The sequence below is a fragment of the Podarcis melisellensis genome (assembly GCF_964234715.1).
Source record: "Podarcis melisellensis genome assembly, chromosome: 9".
NCBI classification, from domain to species: domain Eukaryota; kingdom Metazoa; phylum Chordata; class Lepidosauria; order Squamata; family Lacertidae; genus Podarcis; species Podarcis melisellensis.
This window is the reverse complement of record NC_138541.1, coordinates 11,766,397-11,790,742: the sequence shown is the minus strand read 5'-3', so window position 1 is coordinate 11,790,742 and position 24,346 is coordinate 11,766,397. Positions and strand designations below refer to the sequence as shown.

Genomic DNA, 24,346 nt, shown 5'->3' with positions numbered 1-24,346 from the left:
GCAGGCAGGTAGGTTCTCAGCCTGTGTACCAGATGGAGCTGGTAGACAGCTGCCCTGGACACAGAATTAACCTGCGCCTTCGTGGACAGCTGTGAGTCCAAAATGACTCCCAGGCTTCACACCTGGTCCTTCAGGGGCACAGTTACCCCATTCAGGATCAGGGAGTTCCGCACCCCCACCTGCCCCTGTCCCCCAAAAACAGTACTTCTGTCTTGTCCAGATTCAACCCCAATACATGGTTTGGAACCTTTTGTTCCACGGTTGCAGTTTCCAGCATTGTGCACTGAAGGCAAAGCTGCATGTATTGCACGCACCTCCAGTTGCATTGCACAAGGAGAGAATTTAGTGTCCGACACAGAATTTTGCAGCTTTTCTTCTTTTGCTTTCGCAAAACAAATATACTGCCTTTCTCAACCAGGGTATCTAACATGGTGCCTGCCAGATATTTTTGGGTTACAGTTCCCATCATCCCTGACCAGTGACCATGCTGTCTTGGGGCTGTTGGGAGTTTGAGTCCTGCGATATCGCAAGGGTACCGTTTTGGCTGTTCCTCTTCTGGGCTTTGCGCCTGGGGACATGGCTTTGAGAATATGCAGGAGGTGTCTGTTGAACTATTAGAAGCTGGTTCTTCCGTCAATCTTTGTAGCACCTTGTTTTTCTCCATGGCCAGCAGAAGCAGGATCAATTGTGCAATCTAAGCAAATGAATGCCAAATCTGCCTGTTCTGCTAATTCTGCTCTTCCTAATACTTTGTGCTACCCAGAAATCAGAGGATGATATTAAGAACAAAATATAGACTATTTCCAGTCCTGGTTAGGCACTGGGAGCGTGGGAAGTAGCTGCTCAGACCTTGTTGCAGTTAATTGTTTCCTATGGAAAATGCGATACAGAAGGCGATTGTCAGCTGGACCAGCTGGCGAAAAGTCATGTGAACTAGGCAGGCCTTAATTGCATCTTGCTAGCATCTATCTTCCTAAAGTCAAAAAATGAGTTTTCTGTAGAACAAGGAACGGAATGCCGTTGAAACACACACACACACGGTAAGTTAATAAAAAGGATCTAATTGGTTGTTCCAAAAAAGCCATGTGGCATCAGAAAGCTCAGGCTTTCAGTTACTGGCAAAAGAGATGTTTATCTTTTCCAAAAATGATCTGATTGGCCATTCCAAAGCCTTTTGGTCATCCTTTATTCCAGCCAAGAGGCCTCACCCTTCCACTTTGTTTGTTTGTTGCTGAATTGGCTGAAATAAAAGTGATTTGGCTGAATCCTTTGATGAACAGTTCTTAACAGCTTAATAAGATTTCTTCCCTCCCCTCCCCCCCCTTTTAAAAGAGAAATGGGACTACTTAATGGTTGATAAATGCTGCTCAGCGCAGCATATGGTGAAAACGCGGAGCAGGTTTCATTATAAGAATTAGATCATTCCGGTATGAGTTGTACATCTGTTTCCCATTTTGCTGGGCTTGAGAGATGTAGGTCTGCAGTAGCAGCACAGCACACGTTTTCTATCTTTATAAGAGCCTCGATATTACAGTGAGAATGTTTATTTTTTTAAAGTATTCCTATTCTTCCTATCACGACAGAACTTCTGGATAGTGGAATTTAAAAATGCAGAAGAAAGAAAAGCATTTGGTAATGAAATTGCCTATCATTATTGTTAAGCCAAACCCATTGAAGAAGCTCCTTAAGATGATGCCTTAAATTTGAAAAATGAAAACGAAACCAGTCCTTCACTATTATTCTTAACAGATCAAGGATGAGAGTTGTAGTCTAAAATGTTTGCAGAGAACCACCTTGGCTGCCACAGTTACAGACACTTCTAACACAAGTTCATATAACTACCTGTTTATGTATGGAGACAAATTCAATAGAAACTAGGAGAGGGACTGAGCTTGAGCTGCAACAGAGAACATCATTTGCACAAAGAAGGTCCCAGTTCTGGCCCCAGCATTTGCAGGGAAAGAGCTCTATTGAGTGATGGTTCCAGTCGTTTTGAGCTTAGGATGGGGTAAGAGAAGGCAGAAGGGGGCAAAGTTAGATGGCTTATTATAGCCAACAAGGTGCAGTATCTCCTAGTTGTTCAGACCAAAGAGCAGTCCTGACCTGGAAGTCTTTATAGGGGCCAGAGTGACTGTGTTCAGATGTCACACTAAATCATGGTTTGGTGCAATATGCCTAAGCAGGGACAAGTTGCAGGGAGCCTTGGGCTCACTTTCTCCCTTCCCCTCTGAAGTCAGGAGAAGAAATTGAGAAGCTTTCACTTCCACCGCAGCTGGTTATATTGTCCAGGCGTTCTAAACACAGTAGGGCATCCCAGAACACAGTTCAACCACTAGCAGGATCCAATTCCATATGAAAGTGTGTATTAAATTCTCTTTTTAAGAGAAAAACCATTCTTATAAACTACAGATAGGTATAAGATAAGGTTGGCTCTTTGGCAGGACCTCAGAGGCAGTGGCACTCCAGACAGCAGCTGCTGGAACCCATCAGCGGAGAAAAGCATCTTGCTGCCCGCCTTGAGAACAGGGCGCTGGTACAGATGAGCTTTTGGTCTGATCCGGCACAGCTCTTACGCTTATGCAGTATGTCAGCTGAAATACAGAACTGCTGAGCAAGGAGGGAGATATTAGATGTTAGCTATTTCCTGTGTGGGCTTTGTGTTTACTCGGATTCTGTCATAAAGGTTAAGATGGAGAGATCCTCAGAGTCCTGTCTTGACACAGATCCCGTTGAAACGCGCGTGGGTGAAGCCTTTGATTTATGTCTCTCAGATGGATATTTTTCTTTGTCTTTAAAAGCAACCAGATGAGGGTCTCCTTCATCGTGTTTTCCATGCAAGCAACGGTCATTCTTCCATTAACACAAGACAGGTAAGCAAATTGCAACATTGCTTTTGATGCTAGTAAATACTATTTTAAGTGACACTGAATTAAGTTGGCCCTGAATTAGGCCTAAGGCAATTTCCCCACCAGTAATAAAATTGTGGTTCCTTTTTAATCACCTGAAGTGTTTCTTAAATAGTACAGTTTTACCGTTGGTGAGGAATTCGCTTTAGGCCCAATTCCGTGCCAGTAGTGGCTCCTTGTTATAAGTAATAAGGACACCTTTCAAAGACCCATAGAAATTTAGAGTTGGAAGAGACTCATACAGTGGTACCTCGGGTTAAGTACTTAATTCGTTCTGGAGGTCTGTTCTTAACCTGAATCTGTTCTTAACCTGAAGCACCACTTTAGCTAATGGGGCCTCCTGCTGCTGCCGCGCCGCCGGAGCACAATTTCTGTTCTCATCCTGAAGCAAAGTTCTTAACCCAAGGTACTATTTCTGGGTTAGCGGAGTCTGTAACCTGAAGCGTATGTAACCTGAAGCGTATGTAACCTGAGGTATAGACCAACTGCCTGCAATGCAGGAATCACAAGCAGCCATGATGGGCGGTTGCTTTCAGAATGCAGGATTATTTATTTCCTGTTATTAAATCTATACATCCCTTTTCCTCTAAGCTCAGGGTGGTGTAGATGGTTCATCCCATCCCATTTTATCCTCACAGCAGGTAAGGTAGGCTGAGAGGCAGCACCTGACCCAAGGTCAACTATTGAGCTTGATGACTGAATGGAGATTTGAACCTGGATCTCTCTACATCCCAGTCCAGCACTCTAACCATTGCACCCCGCTGCTGTCAATGCAGCCTTCAAGTATTACAGGCCACTCTGCCACTTCATTCTACTGCAGGTGATGCTTCCAACCTTGCAGTGTTAGAATCATAGAATCAGAAGGGACCCTGAGGAACATCTAGTCCTGGCTTTCCCAAACTTGGGTTTCCTGCTGTTTTTGGACTACACTTCCCATCATCCCTGACTACTGGTCCTCCTAGCTATGGATGATGGGAGTTGTAGTCCAAAAACAGCTGGAGGAGACCCAAGTTGGGGAAACTGATCTAACCCAACCTCCTGCAATGCAGGAATATACAGCTGTCCGTTATGGGGATAGAACCTGCAACCTGCTGTAGCCAACTGAGCTGTGTTGCAAGGATTTCCAGGACAAAGTAAGACTCTCTAAAATGCAGTCTAAATCTGCGTTAGCTGGAGATGGCAGTGGATTAATTGGGACTAAGCCATCTTCCTCCTTGTTCTCGGTTGCAAGTTTGAAAGACTTGTTGAAGCAATTGTTAGGAGGGGTAGGCAGGGTAACTGTTGGGGATATAAATGTGCCTTTTCTGAAAGGCAGAGGTGTGAGATTCATGCACATATGTTGCATTGAGAGGAGACATTCTATTTGTAACCATTCATCACATGCAGAGCGGCCTCCAAGTTGCCGTCAACGTGATTGTCCTTTCCTCCTTTTGTCTTGAATTCTAAAACGAGTCTCACAGAACGGGTCTGTTATTGCAAGGTGTCCATCTCTTAGGAATTGGCGTCGTTGGTCTTTTTGTTTTTGTTTCGCCTTTCTTTCAGCAAAGCGTCCCCTATACAATTGTGTAAATCTCAGCTTTTGTTGTTGAAATATGTTTGGGGTGTACGGCAGTTGGTCCCAGGGACTGAGATGGAATTCAGAATGTGGTTCTTTATATATATATATTTCAGGAAGAAAATCCAGAGTCAAGGGAAAGTGTGCCTCTGGTTATCAGTTTCTGGGAATTGCTGGTGGAGAGACTGCAACTGGGATCACAGCCTACTTGTGGGCTACTCAGCAGCATCTGTTGGCCACTGTGAGGCTAGGATCCAGCAGGCTATTCTTACGTTCTGTTCCAGAATATTAGTGGACAGATGGCAACTTGCTCCCCCTCCTCTTGTTTGCAGAATCTTATTCTTTCTTAGATTTTCTTTTAAAAACAATATATATATATATATATATATATGTTCATTGGGCCCCAGAGCTGAAATAGGTCTGGAGGTGTCAGATTGCTGGGAGGTCTTGGTTGTATGCTGGATAAATAAAACTGAACTGATTGTACGAGAGCTATTTTTTGCGTTGCGAAATCTGTTTCAGAAAGACTGGAACTTGATTTGTCGTTTGTTTCTTGGCAGCAGAAGCGCTGCGGGGCCTGTGGACATGCTGCCACTCATTTCTGGCAAGCACAAAGTGTCTGCTTTGTAATCTGCATTCGTACATAATCATTTTCAAGTTGTTTTCAATAGACACCAAGTGTAAAATATTTTGGATTAAACAGATTGCATTAACTTTTACGTAACTTGCTCAGCTGCCATCTATAGTGCACAGCATGCCTTCCGCTGAAACCAGGACTGCCAGTACGGATATAAATTGCTTTGTGCAAGTTTCCCCAATCTTACCTTTTCGATTTTGGCTTAAGGCTTTTTATGGGTGAGGAGCGGGGAAGGGATCAAGGGTGCCCCAAAAAATCGGCATTTGCAAATGTGGGTGTTTGGTTCCAAGGGTTCTGCATATACATGAAAACCCATATACTCTAACCCTTGGAACCATCCCTGCCTGAGCATCCCAGAGCATCTTGGAGCTGGTGGGTTGAGCAAGCCTTGCCTGGTAAACAAGACAGAGAGCTTGAAAGCTCTTTTTGCGCCAGGAAAACCTTGCATGCATTTAACTTGCACAATTTCAACCATCCGGCTTTCAACCACTCAAGGCTGAAATCGCACAAATTAAACGCACATAAGATCGAACTGAGCAAAAAAGAGGCAGTTGTGAATGCCTGCTATCAGGTATTTTTCCAGCGTTGCCTTTTTATGGGCAATATATTTCTGCTTACAAAATTTGGATTTGGGGGTCCACTTTATGCTAGGGCTGGGTGATGCCTGGTTTTCAACATCGTGAGAGATGTTAGTGAGAGATGATACAGTGGTTCCTCAGGTTACATACACTTCAGGTTACATCCGCTTCAGGTTACAGACTCCGCTAACCCAGAAATATTACCACAGGTTAATAACTTTGCTTCAGGATGAGAACAGAAATCGTGCTCCAGCGGCAGCAGGAGGCCCCTGAAGTGGTGCTTCAGGTTAAGAACAGTTTCAGGTTAAGAACAGACCTCCGGAACGAATTAAGTACTTAACCCAAGGTACCATTGTATATCATGATGTCCGAAATAAGGGTGGAACTATGTAGAGGCATTGGCTGGTTTCACAGTTTTCCCCACATTGTGATTTTTGCATAATACACACACACACACACACACACACACACACACACATCATGTTTTGGGATATATTGCCACGTCAGAAATTATGAAACTGATAACACAATATGGACTTCAAGTCAGTTTTAGACAAGATCTCAATATGACGCCCAGCCCTATTTTATGCAGGTGTTTTCAGTGTCTAGTGGTACCTCAGTTTACGAACTTAATCTGTTCTTAAACTGAAACCATTCTTTAACCAAGGCATGCTTTCCCTAATGAGGCCTCCCACTGCCAGTGCCCTTCCACCATTTGGTTTCCGTTCTTAGACCGAGGTAAAGTTCTGGTTTTGCGAAAGTTCATAACCCGAATCGTTGGTAAGCAGGTCTGTTCTTAAACCGAGGTACCACTGTATCTCATTGAATTGATGGTAGCCATCATGGCTGGTACCAAAGGTTGACCTTATGTTGCATCTCCACCATTGGAGACAGTAAGTCTCTGAATACAAGTTTTTGGGAATCACAAGTGTCGGGAGGGTTGTTGCACCCAGGTTCTGCTTGCAAGCTTTGTATCTTGCTTGGTCACTACTGTGAGAACAGAGTGATGGACTAAGTGGGCCTTTGGATTGATCTAGCAGAACTCTTCTTCTCTTCTTAAGATCTTTCCAGATGGGATCAGGAATGCTTGAAGGATTCAGCGATATTTTCAATACAATGTTTAATAATCTTTTGCTTTCTCCTTCATTTTCAGGAATGAAATTCAGAGAGGCCTTGAAGAGCTGAGTAATGTTAAGCCAGGAGGTGAAACGTACATACATGAAGGAATAAAAGAAGTAGGTTTTCCTTCCCCTCTCTGTTATATGATATAGTGGCTCATGGCTTAGTGGGTAGAGTATGAGACTCTTAATCTAAGGTCATGAGTTTGAGCCCCACGTTGGGCAAATGAGTCCTCCATTGCATTCCAACTCTACAAACAATAATTCTATGATTTGTTGCTGTTCAAGGTATCTTGCCCTTCTTGTGTCAATTGTGACATGGAATTAGTTACATATTTAGTTCTTGTGTGGCTGTTTTTTTTAAAGCAGGAGGGTGGATTAGATCAGGACCATAGCAGGGGCAATGGGGTGAAGTTTTTTCCCCCCCATGGTCCCAATCCAGTTGCTTCCCCCTACTCCTGGTTCTATAGAACAAACAACCCCTCAAAAAACCCAGCCAAGCAAGGGTTGTGGGTTCAAACCCCTCATAGAGCAAAAGATTCCTGAATCGACTTTGTCTAACTTGGCCTCAGCTTAATGGGCCCTTAGCTCATTAGTTATTATAACTGTTAATAATTTCAACAGCCCACATCTCCTTATCTGAAATGGCTATATTCCTCTTGTCCCAGTTCTCAGCCCCCCCAATGACAGTGATAAGCACACATTTTTTGTTTTTCAGGCAAATAAGCAGATCAAGGAGGTTGGAGCCTTGAAGTCAAACAGCATCATCATCGCTCTGACGGATGGACAGTTGCAAGGGTATATACCGCAATATGCAGAAAAAGAGGTGAGTGTTGAATTGAAACTGTGCCTCCTGCTTGCCTGTGTGTTGTTGTTGTTGTTGTTGTTATTTATTAAATTTGTAAAGGAAAAGTTAAAGTACCCCTGGACGGATAAGTCCAGTCAAAGGCAACTATGGGGTTGCGGTGTTTATCTTGCTTCAGGCCGAGGGAGCCGGCATTTGTCCACAGACAGCTTCCCGGGTCATGTGGCCAGCATGACTAAACTGCTTCTGGTGCAACAGAAACCAGAGCGCACTGAAACGCCATTTACCTTCCCGCTGTAGCGGTGCCTGTTTATCTACTTGCACTGGCCTGCTTTCAAGCTGCTAGGTTGGCAGGAGCTAGGACAGAGCAATGGGAGCTCACCCCGTCATGGGAATTCAAACCGCTGACCTTCTGATCGGCAAGCCCAAGAGGCTCAGTGGTTTAGACCACAGCATTTCCCACGTCCCTATACCCTATACCCACAGATCTCAAGGCAGTTCACAAGATAAAATCACAAGATAAAAATCACAAAAGCCATAATCAAAATGGAAACAAAAGCAACCCAATAACACCCCCCCTGACACATTTTAAAAGGGCATTGGATCAATCAAAGGCCTCGTTAAAGAGGAACGTTTTTGCCTGGCACCTAAAGGTGTATAATGAAGGTGCCAGGCAAGTCTCCCTGGGGAGAGCATTGCACCAATGGGGAGCTGAAAAGGACTGTTCTTGTGTTGCCACCCTCTGAACGTCTTGTGGAGCAGGCACATGAAGAAGGGCCTCAGAAGATGATCTCAGGATCTGGGTACGATCGTATGGGGAGAGGTATTGCAGTTCTGAGCTGTTTAATGCTTTATAGGTCAAAACCAGCACTTTGAATTGGGCCCAGAAATGAATTGGTAGCCAATGCCGCCAGACCAGGACCTTGTTATATTCTAAGGACCCTTGACCATTAGGTCCAGTCGTGACCGACTCTGGGGTTGCGACGCTCATCTCGCTTTATTGGCCGAGGGAGCCGGCGTTTGTCCGCAGACAGCTTCCGGGTCATGTGGCCAGCATGACTGAGCCGCTTCTGGCGAACCAGAGCAGCACACGGAAACGCCGTTTACCTTCCCACTGGAGTGGTACCTATTTATCTACTTGCACTTTGTGCTTTCGAACTGCTAGGTTGGCAGGAGCAGGGACTGAACAATGGGAGCTCACCCCGTCACAGGGATTCGAACTGCCGACCTTCTGATCGGCAAGCCCTAGGCTCTGTGGTTTAACCCACAGTGCCACCTGCGTCCCTTTGTTATATTCTAGCAAATGCATAAAACTTTTATTGATTTATTTCCATTCAAGGCAGAGCTTGCCAGGGATATGGGAGCAAGAGTCTACTGCGTCGGAGTCCTTGATTTTGACCAAGACCAGGTAGGGGCTATATTACAGGACACTGTGTTGAGACGATAAACAAGTTGCTGGCAATGTTTGAAGATTTACGCACTTCCTTGGTATTGGATACAGCTTCTAGGAGACCTGCCCTGTATATGCAGCAGAATGAAGGTGCAAAATCCTTAGGTTGTCAGTAGGACATACCTCTTTTGAATTGTCCCTCCGCCCCCCATCGTGTTAAAACACACACGCCCCTGTGTCAGTTTTTAAATGCCTGCCGAAAACCTTCCTATTTCATCCAGGCCTATGTAGGCAATTAATAAATGCATCCTTCCACAATGGCTAATTGATGTCTGTTTTTAACTTGTGTAGATGGATTTTATTGTATGGTTTTGTGGTTTATTGCTGTAGGGAGAGCATGAAGCTCTTAATCTCAGGGCCGTGGGTTCAAGCTCCACAATGGGCAAAAGATTCCTGCATCGCAGGGGGTTGGATTAGATGACCCTTGTGGTACCTTCTAACTCTATGATTCTACGAGGAGCAGCAACAGAAAAGGCCTGTTCTTCTTCTGCTGCCCAGGGACCTCCCTTGGAGGCAGGACACAACTCTACAATTCTATGGTAGATACAGCTACAGCTACAGCTACAGCTACAGATGTTGATGTAGATGTAGATGTAGATGTAGATGTAGATGATGTAGATGTAGATGTAGATATGACAAAGCAGTTTGTGTTTGCAGTGAATCTTGCATGTAGGAAAGCATTCAAAACCGTGATCCCCCTCCTGCAGTTTGGTACGGCCCATTCTGTCACCTCCTCATTCTGCTGCATGTAGAGGCCAAGTCTGAAGCTACCATCTGCTGCAGGGATGGGGAACTTGTGGCCGTCTAAAAGATGGTGATAGACTACAGCCCCCAGAGTCTGAGCCAGCCTGGTTGATGGCCAGGGATGGTGAGAATCATAGTCCAGCAACAGCTGGAGAGCCCCAGGTTATCCACCCCTGTTACACTGAGCCAGGCCATTGGCCAGTCTAACCCAGTGTTGTCTATTCTCATTGGTGGTTGCTCTCTGATGCCTTGGGCAGAGCTCCTCATAGGAAAAATGAGGCACAGATCTGACTTTAAAAAATAAATAAAAATGAACGTTGTTGGACCAGGACCCAAGGAACAGACATACAGACAGGAGGAAGAGTTGTACACATGGCCAAAGCTTTGCTGTTTTTCTGTTTTTGCTGTTACCCCAGCTAAAAATACAAGTTGCATTCAAGTAGCATCTTTCTTTGTCTGAGAACAGCTACAAAGACCAAAAACAGTCCCATCTTCTTGTGTGGTTTTCCTTCATGCATCCTTCAGTTTGTGACTAGCCATAATGGCTATGTTCTCCCTCCACTACTGCAGGCAGTAGGCCTCTGAATATCAGTTGCCATGAACATCTGGTTGGCCACAGTGAAACCAGGATACTGGTCTGTGATGGTTGTTTTTTAAAGGCTGGTTTAGCTGTTCGTATTTTTTTGCCAATACATTTGTCCTTACTTCCTTAGCTTGAAAGGATAGCTGGTTTTAAGGAGCAAGTCTTCCCAGTCAAGGAAGGATTCCAAGCCCTCCGGGGGATAATTAATTCTGTAAGTATGCTGGAAAGCACATATTGCCTTAATTTTTCTTGTAAAGGTGGTGAAATCTTATTTACTTTTGTGGCATCGTCTTTCATGTGAAATATTAAGCTGCCTGAACTTTCTCTAGCTTGAATGCTTTGTTGCAGATTGATGTGGCTTCCACAGATCTGATCTCTCAGGCAGGGATGGCTAAACTGCATCCTTCCAGATGTTTTTGGACTAACACTCCCCATTCTCCCTAAACATGGACCACAGCAGCTGGGGCAGCCTGGGATTTGAAGTCCAGCAATTATCCCTGCTCTAGGAGTTGCTAGGTACCACATAAGGCCCCAGACTGAATAGAGAGGAGTATTTCTCTCTCGATGGATTGTTGAACTATGGCTCCACAGTCCAGTGTGAGAATTTCATCCTGCCCAAGTTGGGAGGGAGGAAAAAACGGATTGCCATGCCACTGAAACTTGCTGCTTCTGTCTGTTCCATAATCCAGTTTGAATAAGAGAGATCTCCATATTTTTATCTTACACAGGCAGCAATAAAACTGTTGGTGTCAGATGCAACCAGGCAGGACTCCGACAAGTCTTTTACAGGTTTTATTGTGCAAACTATTTACAGTGCAGATACACAAGGTTCATGTCTGTCTTAGTCACTTGCAGAATCCGGGAGAGCCACCTTCTGGTTCCCCCCCCCCATAAGATCTTAGACACCCCAAACCTCCGCCTCCCCTCCTTGGGCTTCACCCCTCTGTGCAAACTGGGCGACGGAAGTGGCGTGTGTGCCTCCTGGCCAACCGGGCTAGGTGAGGCGCTTGGGCTCTCAGCAGCATCTTCAAGCCCTCCCTTCGCTTGGCTGGTCCCTTCCCTCTCTTCTCCACTGGAAGTGTGGCTTTTCCCACCGCTGGACGAGGAACTGCTCCTCAGAAGTTTCTGCGGCTCCCTGTATCTCAATGGCGTCCCTGCCTCCCTCCCCTGTTCCGATGGCAGTCCCCTGACACCTAGCACCTTTGCAAAGCTAAGCAGGATCTGGTCCGGTTTCAAACTGAATGGGGGACCGCGTGCTGAGATTCCTGCATTGCATGGGGTAGGACTAGGTCCCTTCCAACTCTGCAATTACACTAATGTTGTGGGATGCAGCGTAGAAGCATTGGAATAGACTCAGCTGGTAGCAACCACAAACTATTGCTTGGTTGTCGGGATGCAAGAAGGCGTGGCTTTTTCATTCTGTTCCATATTCGTCTTATGCAGCACTGTTTCAATTCCACTGCATTATGCCTTCCATCAAGAACTACGTTATTTGTCTCGCTGTTTGTGGTGAAATGATGTAACTTACACAATTCATGGTGTAAACTACGTTGCCAATATGTTACTCCAATCTATTCATTTCAGTGCAAAGGAAATGCAATGCGTTTTAAAGCTGAGGCCATTATTCTTCAGTGTTTGAGAGCTAGATTTCTCTAACCAGGGCTTGATTGTCTGTACAACTTCATGGAATTTACAAGGAAGTTAGAAACTAACCTGAGAATTTCAGCTTTTGGTAGAAAAGCTTCTGCAACAAATGTAAGGTTATGCAAAGTACAGTCGTACCTTGGTTCTCAAACACCTTGGTATTTGTACATTTTGGTTCCTGAATGCCGAAAACCCGGAAGTGACTGTTCCGGTTTCCAAATGTTTTTCAGAAGCTGAATATTTGGTTTTCGAACGGTTTTGGGAGCCAAATGGACTTCTGGAACGGATTGTATAAGAAATAATGACTGTATAAGCAACCTTTGCATATGTTTACTCAGTAGATTGTATTTGGCTTCCGCTAGTCATTGGGGGTTGAAGAGCTCTGAAGCTGCAGTCGAAGTGGTCTGGGAGTTCACGTTTGACCAGTCAGTCAATACATGAAAACAAATCCGTTCCCACCCAAATATGAGCCAATAGTTGGATCTGGTGCTGTTCTCTGCCTCTGCTTTGGAGACAGTATGCCTCTGAATACCCATTGTCATAAATTGCAAGTGAGGAGAGCCTTCTTGTATGGTGGTCTTGCTTCTGGGCTCCCGGCAGGCCACTGTGAGAACAGGGTGTCGGGATTCACAGAATGCTGTGTGAGATAGTAAGTCTGCAGACTTGAGTTTGCTAGCTGATGCAATCAGTCAGCAATACTTTCTATGGAAGTGCTGAGTCAGAAAGACTCAGCAGTAATGTGCTGTCAGTTGATTGGCTGTCCTCTGATTAAAAGGGAAACCTGTCCAGCAGTAAGTGTGGTGGTGTATAAGAGTGTGGTCAGAGAGAGAGAGAGAGAGAGAGAGAGAGAGAGGTTTGTTAGCCTGTAGAAATTTGTATATATAAAGGTAAAGGGACCCCTTACCATTAGATCCAGTCATGACCGACTCTGGGGTTGCGGCGCTCATCTCGCTTTACTGGCCAAGGCAGCCAGTGTTCAGCTTCTGGGTCATGTGGCCAGCATGACTAAGCCACTTCTGGCAAACCAGAGCAGCGCATGGAAACGCTGTTTACCTTCCCGCTGGAGCAGTATCTATTTATCTACTTGCGCTTTGATGTGCTTTCAAACTGCTAGGTTGGCAGGAGCAGGGACCAAGCAACAGGAGCTAGGCTCTGTGGTTTAACCTACAGCGCCACCCGCGTCCCTACTGGCTGCAGTAGTGGCATACATAAATAACCTTTTTTGACACTTGGGAATTTCAGTCTGAATTCTCCCCAACAGAAAGGACTCTGGTTTTTCTTGGGAAAGTACTTTTAAACATTTTTCTTAATTCGTTATGGATCATTTCCCAATACACTTTTACCCTTTTACAAGTCCTCCGCATATGCAACCTCTTTGGATCTCCAGCACTTACCTGATTCAGTCTTATTGCTTTTCTTTTCTTCTTATGACTTACTTCTGAGATGATATGCATAGGATTTGGCTTGCAAATAAAAAAAGAACTGGGACAAAGTTTTAGTTGGTCCCCCCCCCCATAATCACACTATATGTGTTAATTAGCATATAGACAGCCAGAATTTCTGTGTTATCACTAACTACTGTGGCTGCTGTTCTGCGTATTCTCTGCTTCACTTCCCCCTTGACCTCACTTTTTGCAATCCCCCATTCCCCTCAAGCCATGCACATATAAACGAGTAACTGAGGATAACACTTTATGCGCCAGAGGAAGCGGGGCTGCGCTCTGCAAAAGCTTATGCCATCATGCATTTGTTAGCCTTTTAAAGTGTCGCAAGCCTCTTGTTTGTTTCGGCTGCGACAGCCTAACAGGGCTGCTCCTCTGGGAATTGTGTAAAGTTAAACAACGTACGAGATCTGTGTGCAATCCTCTTCCGCTATAAGCCTGCCAGTGAACTTTTGCAAGCTTTTCTGGCGCTGTTAACGTCTCCCAACTTTGCAAAGCATCTAAATGAATGAAAGGCTTGTCGGAATCCATCAATCCGAGAGGGAAGTCTAGTGGCTTAAGAAGAAACGCTGAAGGCAACTTAGTTATCCGATCAGTAATGGTTTACTGATCTAGTTTGGCTGATAATTATCTGGAAGTATGGCTTCCTGAGCAAGCGGAATAAATGCTCTGGCAATGTGAAAATTCAGGGCTCATGAGTGTATGAATTTCCCTTGCACTCCTGCAGAGCCATCTTTCATTGCAGATACTATGCCCTTCTAAAAAATGTTCTTTGGAAGCAACCTGCTTAGCCTAGAAGAGAAGTGTAGGAATTGCATGTATATCAGATGCATATCATGAGCATGAATTGTGGGAGGCTGCAATCTATTCTCATTTTTAGGATGCATCAAAATGAGCACAGCCAGTGTGGTGTCCTGGGCAGAATGCTGGGCTTTGACTCAGCTGATTTGGGTTCAAATCCCTGTTTGGCCACAAATCTCGTTAGGCAGAAAGATAATAATTGTCCTGGGTGGTGGAGGAGAAACTATGTGTAGACCTTGTGAGCTGCTCGGAGGAAGAATGCAATTCAAAAACATTTTTTTTTTTTGGCATGGCTTTTTCATGAATAGAGGGAAAGGCCAAACAGTAGTGGTTGGGCGTTTTGTGTGTGTTTTGCAATACGTTTGTTTTTAGAGAAGACTCTCCATGAAGCATGAAATGTGAGTTGGATTTCAAGCTGGGTGGTGGAAGAGCAGGGCTTGCGGCCCTGGGTATTTCTTAGCTGCCAGGACTAGGAAAAGCCAAATAAGTTATGCAAAACATGTGGCATGATCTGCCCTATCCCGTAGGGTGCAACTCTGAGCACATGCAGGTGAAGTATCTCCATAGGGAATGTATATGTATATGTACAGTGGTACCTCGGGTTACAGACGCTTCAGGTTAGAGACACTTCAGGTTACAGACTCCGCTAACCCAGAAATAGTACCTCAGGTTAAGAACTTTGCTTCAGGATTAGAACAGAAATCGCGGCGCCATGGCGGCAGCAAAAGACCCCATTAGCTGAAGTGGTACCTTAGGTTAAGAACAGTTTCAGGTTAAGAATGGACCTCTGGAACAAATTAAGTTCTTAACCCGAGGTACCACTGTTTGTATATGTATATGTATGCTTTTTATTAGCTTATTATTACAATTACAATTATTATTTTTATTAAGTTTCCCATTTTAACAATCCAGTCAAATCACATTGAATGTTCCAAATTATACAAATGCATATCAGCTAGTCCAAATATTCTGCCTAAATTATAATTTTTTTCTTGGGTATTTCAATTCTTATTCTTTTCTAGTTGGCTTCCTTCGTCCTCAACGCGGGTCTAATTTCATATTTGGTAAACTATTTCTTTCTCATTTCCTTTGCCCTACTTTTCTCTATATTTTATACTTTCACACCATATTTTGTTTTGCAGAAATTACTCAAAGCAAGTCCAGGTATTGATTTTAGGACACTGCTTTCTTAGGTAATCTCCATATTTTCCCCATTCTTTTTGGAATTTTTGTTTAGATTGACCCCTAATTGTATCCGTCATTTTGGCCAATTCAAGGTAATCAAATAATTTCTCTTGCCACTCTTTTTTTGTTTGTTGGTACTATCTCTTTTTTCCATTTTTTTTTTTTTTTTTTGCAGTTAAGATTCTTGTTGCTGATGATGCGTACAGGAATATTCTCTTATTTACACTTGCAGTGTTGGAGTCTAATATGCCCAGCAGAAAAGCTTCTGGGTTTTTTAATTTATTATAAAGGTTTGTATAAATATTTTCTTCAGCTCTTCATATACCATATCCCAGAAGCTCTTAATTTTATTACAGGTCCACCACATGTGTAGCAGCGTCCCCTCTGCTTGATTACACCTCCAACACATTTTGGATTTTGTTTTATACATTTTGAATATTTTGCTAGGTGTTATGTTCCATCTATAAAACATCTCTAGAAAATTTTCCTTTATGGCGTCGCCATAGGGAATCTCCTGCGTCTTCACCCTAGTCAGCCACACATTCCTTGCGCTCGGTGTGTTGCTTTGCCATCAGAAGAAATGGCTAGATATGCCGATTTTGGTTTTTCTCAGTTTCACGCTTCTCCAGTCTTAAGTTCATTTCCCCACATCTCCACATCAGTTTGTGATTTCTCCCCCTACCCCCCAAAAAAAATTCTGCTGAAAATTCAACTGCATTTTAGTGAGAATTTCTCCTCCTGTATACATTTTTATATGCAATTTTACTAGTTACTAGTTTTAGATAGTGAGTAGTTTTTTTGTTTTTGTTTTTTTAAGGGACGCGGTTGGCGCTGTGGGTTAAACCACAGAGCCTAGGATTTGCCGATCAGAAGGTCGGCGGTTTGAATCCCTGCGGCGGGGTAAGCTCCCGTTGTTCTGTCCCTGCTCCTGCCAACCTAGCAGTTCGAAAGCATGTCAAAGTGCAAGTAGATAAATAGGTACCACTCCGGCGGGAAGGTAAACGGCGTTTCCGTGCGCTGCTCTGGTTCGCCAGAAGCGGCTTAGTCATGCTGGCCACATGACCTGGAAGCTGTACGCCGGCTCCCTCGGCCAATAAAGCGAGATGAGTGCCACAACCCCAGAGTCGGTCACGACTGGACCTAATGGTCAGGAGTCCATTTACCTTTTAGGTTTTTTTGTTTTTTTTACAAAAGTTTGTGTCAATTGTATTATCTGCTTTAAATTTTGTTATCTTGTCTGGTGTTGCTGTGGTCTAAGGACTAAGGCAAAGAAAGTTGAGTCTGGTCTATGTGCTCAGCTCCATGCAGATCTTGCTTCATTGTGGGAGAGCATCATGGGGAAAGTGGCTTCAGCATGGTGTGTGTGTGTGTGTGTGGTTTGAAGCACTTCAGCTCTCTGCATTTGTGGTATCTGCAAACATCCTGTTACTAGGTAGGAGAGCAATCACAGGAAGTGGCCTTGCTGTGGGCTGGTGTGTTCGTCATTTTGATGCTTCTGTACAAGCAGCTCAGCTCTCTCCTCGAATTATCATTTTTCTTTCTCTCTTATCATATACCAGAACCTGGGACCATCCAAAGAGGCTGAATATTGGACAATTCAGGACAGGCAAAAGAAAGCACTTGTTCACACAGTGCACAGTTAAAACTATGGAATTTCCTCTCACAAGAGGTTGTGATAGCCACCAACTTGGACGCAGTGTTAGAAACTCAGATATCTAAGTTAGGCACTGTCAGGGTTTCTGGGAGAGAGGAGGAGATGACAGAGGAGACGGAGAGCGAGTGGGAGGAGGGGCAGAAGGATGAGGAAGAAGATGACGGAATTCTGAGGGAATCCACGAGTCTGAGCAGCGAGTCAGAGGATTCTCAAAAGGGGGTTACCTTAATCAAGCAAAAGGGAGGAGAAGGGAGAAGCGGAGAGGAGCCCAGTGGAAGACAGACGCAGCAAGAGGCGTCTCAGCCGGAACGGAGTAAAGGGGGTGGAGTCGTCAGCCTCTCGGAGGGAGCAGGATTAGGAGAGAACAGAGAAAGGGGGTTGGAGCAAGGTGTTCAGCCGGAAAGGGTGGAGAGCAGAACAAGGGGTGGTGTAGCGGTCGAAAGAAAGGTCAGCAGCAACGTACGCGCGCCAAGTTCAAACGTAGAGGCGCGCGGAAGTGGAGAGAGCTCAGGGGAGGAGCCCGGCCCTAAAGCCAGAAGGAGGGGGGAAGAGGCGGCAGAGGATTCAGCCTCAGGCGAGTCACGGAGAGAGGGAACCCAGGGGGGCAGGAAGACCCTGCGGAAAAGAAAGGAGAGGAAGAGGTGGGCTAGAGCCAGGCTATTAAGTTGGTGTGGAAGAGGGGAGGAGTCAGAGGGGACTTCAGCGGTCTAACGTGACAGACGTACGGCCACGATGCTGAACTGTACGAGAAGCAGAAATCTTCAATAAACTTTTCCTGTAAATAAACTGCAACGGAGTGAGGTCTCTTGTGAGCTGGGACCAGTCCTGGGTGGCCGTGACAGTAAGTCCCCTCTCAGAAAGCAAAAAAAATTTTTTTGCGAAGCTCACGAACGGGAGCAGCCATGAGCGCTGAGGAGCAGCTGGTTGCACTGCGGGATCAGGTTACCGCTCTCACATCGGCAGTCATTGCTTCGCAGAAGAAGAATGACGACTTGGAGAAGACGTGCCAGGATTTGCAGGCAAGGTGGGAACACGCGGACAGGGCGGGGGCCCCAGGTTCCAGAGCGGAGGGCATTGCGCTTGGACGGAGGGGGGGTGCCCTGGTTCCGCATTTTAATGGCAACTTGCAAGACTATCCCAATTTCAGAGCGGACGTCGTATATGCACTGCATTTACTCCGTCACGATTTTAAAGATGAGGAGGAGAAAGTGGGGTTCATTGTTTCGCACCTGCATGGGGAGGCCAGGGCTTGGCTACGCAATCTGTGGCCCGAAGATGGACCGGCCCGTCGCAATTCAACTGCGTTCATCAAAGCGATGGATTCTTGTTTTCAATCCTCTGTGGATGTGGACATTGCGCGCCGTCAAATGCACGGGCTGAGGCAGGGGAAAGCGACTGTGCGCCAATACCACTCTAAATTTTTTGCATTGCTCACCGCCTTAGATTGGCCAAAGGACAGTAAGCCGGTCAGAGATCTTTTTTGGGAGGGATTGAGCCCCCCCATCAAGGATGAGATCGCTAGGGGGGACAGACCCCAGACCCTAGAAGACGTGGTGCAACGGGCTTTAGCTATTGGAATTCGACATGAGGGACGTCCGTGGCACGAGGAGGACGGGCCCCAAGCGCGTGCGCAAGCGAGGACTCTCCCTTTTGTGCACAGGGATTTCAGCCGTGCGCACCCCTCGCCAATGGGGAAGGACAGCGAGGAGCCGATGGAGATTGGTGGTGCTAGGGCTCAGAAGCCGTCCCAGAGCCCTGTCCCTGGTGCAGCCAAAGCGAAGCCTCCTAGAGGAACCAGGAAGTGTTACATCTGTGACAGTGCGCACCATATGGCGAAAGAGTGCCCCCAGAGGCTCCAGAAGCACACTGCAGCACTGGCAACTGTAACAGCAGAGGTGCAACCAGGGGAGCAGCTTCAGGGAAACGACAGTGCCTGGCTGGAAGCGGAGCTACTGGGGCTCAGCCAGGCGGATCTGTAGACAAGCCCCCAGCATCACTGCAGAGCGTGGACCCTTTGCCTCCCAGACCGGCAGTTCTGCTCACAGCAACACTCCAGTTGCCTGATGGGAGACTCCTCGAGGTTCCAATAACGATCGATTCGGGAAGCAACGCCGACTTCGTGGGACTGCAGTTCGTTAAGCAGCACAACATGGCGCTCCTGCCTGCAACGACGCCTCTAAACGTGGTCACGGTAGACGGCAGGAAGTTGCTGGGGGGGCAAGTGGTGCAGCAAACCCCTCCCATGATGATGCAGATTGGCAACCATCGAGAACTTATTAGTTTCAATGTCACCCACTTATCGGACACACCCATCGTGTTAGGCATGAGTTGGCTGGAGAGGCACAGTCCCGCGGTTGCGTGGTACCAGCGGCAGATCACCTTTTGTTCATCGTATTGTGCTCAGCATTGCTTTCAGACCGATCAGGGAGGAGAAGCCGAGCAGCAGTTGCATCTGGGTATGGTGCAAACAGTGCCTCACAAGTACCAGGACTTCTTGGAGGTTTTCTGTGAGAAGGAAGCTGACAAGTTGCCGCCTCACAGACCTTACGACTGCGCGATTGATTTAGTGCCAGGGGCGCAACTGCCTGCTGCCAAGCTGTACTCCATGTCGGAAGACGAGATGCAAGAGCTTCGGGAGTTCATAGACCATAACCTCAAGCGAGGTTTCATCCAGGAATCTAAAGCAGCGGGTGGCAGCCCTGTGTTCTTTGTGAAGAAGAAGAACACGCCCCAAAAAAGGCTTATAGTGGATTACAGGTTCATAAACAGCTTGACTAAGCCCAAGGCTTTCCCCATGCCCAAGATTGACGACCTTTTAGCGACCGTCAGGAGGGGCAAGATTTTCACCAAGCTGGACCTACGTGGAGCTTACAATCTCATCCGCATCCGGAAAGGAGATGAGTGGAAGACCGCCATGTTCACCCCTCTGGGCACATACGAATACAGAGTCATGCCTTTCGGTCTCCAAAATGGCAGCCACGTTTTTCAAGCATTTATGCACCACGTGCTAGCAGGTCTCCTCTACAAGAAGTGTGTCTGCTTTCTCGACGATATCCTGATTTTCTCGGAATCGCCGGAGGATCACGATAAGGACGTGAGGGAGGTCCTGCAGAGGCTGAAGGACCACAGGCTGTACGCCAAGTTGGAAAAATGCCAGTTTGATGTCAGAGAGGTTGATTTCCTTGGCTACAAGTTGTCCGACGAGGGACTGGCCATGGACAGGGCTAAGGTTCAAGCGCTGTTGGACTGGAAAAGCCCTCGAAATCGGAAAGAGGTCCAGAGGTTCATCGGCTTTGCCAATTTTTACCGCAAGTTTATTAAAGGTTTTGCGAACGCGACGGCGGCTATCACTGACACCCTCAGTTCCAAGAAGAAGAAGTTCGTCTGGACCGAACAAGCGGAGCGGTCCTTCCGGACGCTTAAAGGTCTTTTCGCCTCCGAAGAGCAGCTGCTCCACGTGAATCCCGGCAGACCCATGCGGGTAGAGACCGATGCGTCAGACAGAGCGGTTGGGGCCGTTCTTTTGCAAGAGGATTCACAAGGCAACTGGAGACCGGGTGCGTTCTACTCCCGGAAGCTCAGCAAGACGGAGCGCAATTATACCATATGGGACAGGGAGTTGTTGGCCATTCATGCAGCTTTCAAAGCGTGGCGACACTTCTTAATAGGAGCCAAGCACACGGTGCAAGTCCGCACGGATCACAAGAACTTAGAGTATTGGCGGACGGCTAAGTTACAGACCCAGCGACACATGCGCTGGGCGGAGTTCTTTGCGGATTTCGACTTCAAAATAGAATACATCCCAGGAGACTCCAATGTTATTGCAGACGCGCTGTCCCGAAAGCCGCAATACTTGGAGGAAGCAGCTCCAATCGCAGCAAAGCACATTTTCGCACCGCAGGCGTGGACGTGCGCTACCATCGCAGTCGACCTGGACGCGGTGCGACGCGCGTTGCAAAGGGATCAGTTTGCACAGTCCAAGATGGAGGAGCTACGCGGAGGGTCGCGAGACAACGATGAGTTCCAATTGCAAGATGGACTTTTGACTCGTAAGGGTGCCCTTTACGTGCCCACCGACGATCTTCGAGCCAAGGTTCTGCAACAATTGCATGACGCCCCTAGTGCAGGCCATTTCGGCAAAGAGAAGACGATGGAGTTGGTGGCTAGAGACTTTTGGTGGCCCCAGATGAGAGGAGAGGTGGCGGACTACGTCGCCAGGTGTGATATCTGCCAGAGGTCCAAACCAGTGCACCAGAAGCAGGCGGGATTGCTAGAACCGCTGGAGACACCGCAGCAACCGTGGGAGAGGGTAGCGTTGGACTTTGTTACGGACCTGCCCAGCTCCAGAGGTAAGACGGCGGTGTTAGTGGTGGTGGACTTGTTCACCAAGATGGCGCATTTCATCCCTTGTGCCAAGGTGGCGACGGCAGAACAGACCGCAAAGCTCTTCATCGATCACGTCTTCAGAGTGCATGGACTTCCGCAGTCCGTCTTGTCCGACAGGGGGCGCCAGTTTGTTTCCACTTTCTGGCGAAAGCTTCTGGGCATCTTGCACGTCAAAATCAACCTGACATCGGCGAGACATCCACAAACCAACGGTCAAGCGGAGAGGGTCAACGCGATCATGCAGCAGTACCTGCGGTGCTACGCCAACCAGCGACCTGCGGCGTGGGTGGACTATCTGCCGATGGCTGAATTCGCCTACAACAACACGAAACACGCATCCACCGGGGTGACGCCTTTCTTCGCGAACAATGGCCGTCATCCCAGAACCTTCCCGAGATTTGCGGCACCAGGAGGGGGGGGGCCTCAAGATGCCGACCAGTTTGCAGCGGAGTTGCAAGAGGTGCACGAGGAGCTGCGGAGACATTTGGAGCTGGCAAAACAGGCGTATAAGGTGCAGGCCGATAAGCACAGGAGGGCGGGAGAGGACATCCAGATTGGGGACTGGGTGTGGTTAGCAGCCCACGCGATGCCGGCCAGGTCATTGGCCAAGAAGAAGTTAGGACACAGGCAGCTAGGGCCATATCAAGTTGAGGCTAAGATCAATCCGGTGGCTTTTCGTCTAGCCCTTCCGGAGGGTTCCAGGGTGCACCCGGTCTTTCATAGGTCGGTGCTCACTCCCTACAAAACCCCACACAGGTTTCAAGAGTCAGGAGCACTCCCAGAGCCACGTAGGAGGGCGCCTGAGGGGGGGGAATCGCCAAGACCAGAACCTCTTAACGAGGTCACAGAGATACTGGACTCGAGATGGGGGGAGGAGGGAGTTGAATATTTTCTAGCCAGGGAAGGCACTCCGGCCTCTGCCAATAGCTGGGTGCCGGGTTACGCGTTGGACGAACCCCTGTTGAAGGAAGAGTTCCATGCACTTTTTCCGCACAAGCCCATGCCCGAGGAGTATTTTGATGATTGGCTTTTCACGCCCACTTTGTCAGACAGCACGTTCGAGGGTTTCTCCTCACCCGAGGGCCATACGCCCGAAACAAGCCCGACCAGGGATCCGAGACTGGGGGGGGAGGAGACAGGCCCTTGTTGGTGGGTGGATCAGCCAAGGGAGGCATGGAGTCAGAGATGGATGGTAGGTCCTTGGCAGGCAGCGCCAGGAGAAGCAGTGATGGAGGAAGAGACTGTGAGGTCTGTGGGTGGGGAACCCGAGTTCGAACACACATATACGGAGATGACAGAGGAGAACGTTGAAGTGGACAACTTGTATCCTGAACCGACCCCGGAAGAACCACGTTTTCCTCAACCTGCACCCGGCGAGCGGGAGGGGGGAAGGGGGGGCTTCGAGGGGGGGATGGATGTCAGGGTTTCTGGGAGAGAGGAGGAGATGACAGAGGAGACGGAGAGCGAGTGGGAGGAGGGGCAGAAGGATGAGGAAGAAGATGACGGAATTCTGAGGGAATCCACGAGTCTGAGCAGCGAGTCAGAGGATTCTCAAAAGGGGGTTACCTTAATCAAGCAAAAGGGAGGAGAAGGGAGAAGCGGAGAGGAGCCCAGTGGAAGACAGACGCAGCAAGAGGCGTCTCAGCCGGAACGGAGTAAAGGGGGTGGAGTCGTCAGCCTCTCGGAGGGAGCAGGATTAGGAGAGAACAGAGAAAGGGGGTTGGAGCAAGGTGTTCAGCCGGAAAGGGTGGAGAGCAGAACAAGGGGTGGTGTAGCGGTCGAAAGAAAGGTCAGCAGCAACGTACGCGCGCCAAGTTCAAACGTAGAGGCGCGCGGAAGTGGAGAGAGCTCAGGGGAGGAGCCCGGCCCTAAAGCCAGAAGGAGGGGGGAAGAGGCGGCAGAGGATTCAGCCTCAGGCGAGTCACGGAGAGAGGGAACCCAGGGGGGCAGGAAGACCCTGCGGAAAAGAAAGGAGAGGAAGAGGTGGGCTAGAGCCAGGCTATTAAGTTGGTGTGGAAGAGGGGAGGAGTCAGAGGGGACTTCAGCGGTCTAACGTGACAGACGTACGGCCACGATGCTGAACTGTACGAGAAGCAGAAATCTTCAATAAACTTTTCCTGTAAATAAACTGCAACGGAGTGAGGTCTCTTGTGAGCTGGGACCAGTCCTGGGTGGCCGTGACAGGCACCAAATGGCTCCTTGAACCAGGGTTACAGTCGCCCAAAACAGAATGCCTAGTTGCCATTTCGGGGTCAGATGTCACAAAAGTAAGATTTTTCAATGCAATTTTTGGGTTCCTGAAATTTGTTCGGAGTGTGCAGATAGAATACAGTGGTACCTCTGGTTGTGAATGGGATGCATTCCAGAGACCCATTCGCAACATTAAAAGAGCACAACCTGAAGCGCTGTATCTGCGCAGGTGCTTGTGCGCGTGCGCAAAGTGCGATTTGGTGCTTCTGCGCATGCGTGAGCGGCAAAACCCGGAAGTAACCCTTTCCAGTACTTCTGGGTTGCCGCGGGACGTAACCTGAAAGAACGTAACATAAAGCAAACGTAACATGAGGCAGGACTGTATCACAGACAGAATTCTACAGGATGTGTGTGAAAACAGCAAAGGTCTGAGGATCCCCAGGCACGCACCTCCAGATGGTGGAGATGTCAGGCGCTATCCTGGCGCCCGAGACACTTCACTCGGTCCCAAGTGGATGATTGTTGTTGTTTAGTCGTTTAGTCGTGTCCGACTCTTCGTGACCCATGGACCAGAGCACGCCAGGCACTCCTGTCTTCCACTGCCTCCCGCAGTTTGGTCAAACTCATGCTGGTAGCTTCGAGAACACTATCCAACCATCTTGTCCTCT

At 47.6% G+C, this 24,346-nt stretch overlaps 1 protein-coding gene across 1 annotated transcript in view; it reads left to right on the top strand.

Annotated features, from left to right (window-relative positions):
* The window catches only part of ANTXR2 (ANTXR cell adhesion molecule 2), a 157,683-nt gene that overhangs the window by 11,376 nt on the left and 121,961 nt on the right, over positions 1-24,346 (top strand). Inside the window, exons 3-7 of the mRNA XM_081925103.1 lie at positions 2,799-2,870; positions 6,830-6,911; positions 7,513-7,620; positions 8,939-9,007; positions 10,507-10,587. Coding sequence (XP_081781229.1) covers positions 2,799-2,870; positions 6,830-6,911; positions 7,513-7,620; positions 8,939-9,007; positions 10,507-10,587 — 412 coding nt within the window. The remainder of the gene's footprint in view (positions 1-2,798; positions 2,871-6,829; positions 6,912-7,512; positions 7,621-8,938; positions 9,008-10,506; positions 10,588-24,346) is intronic.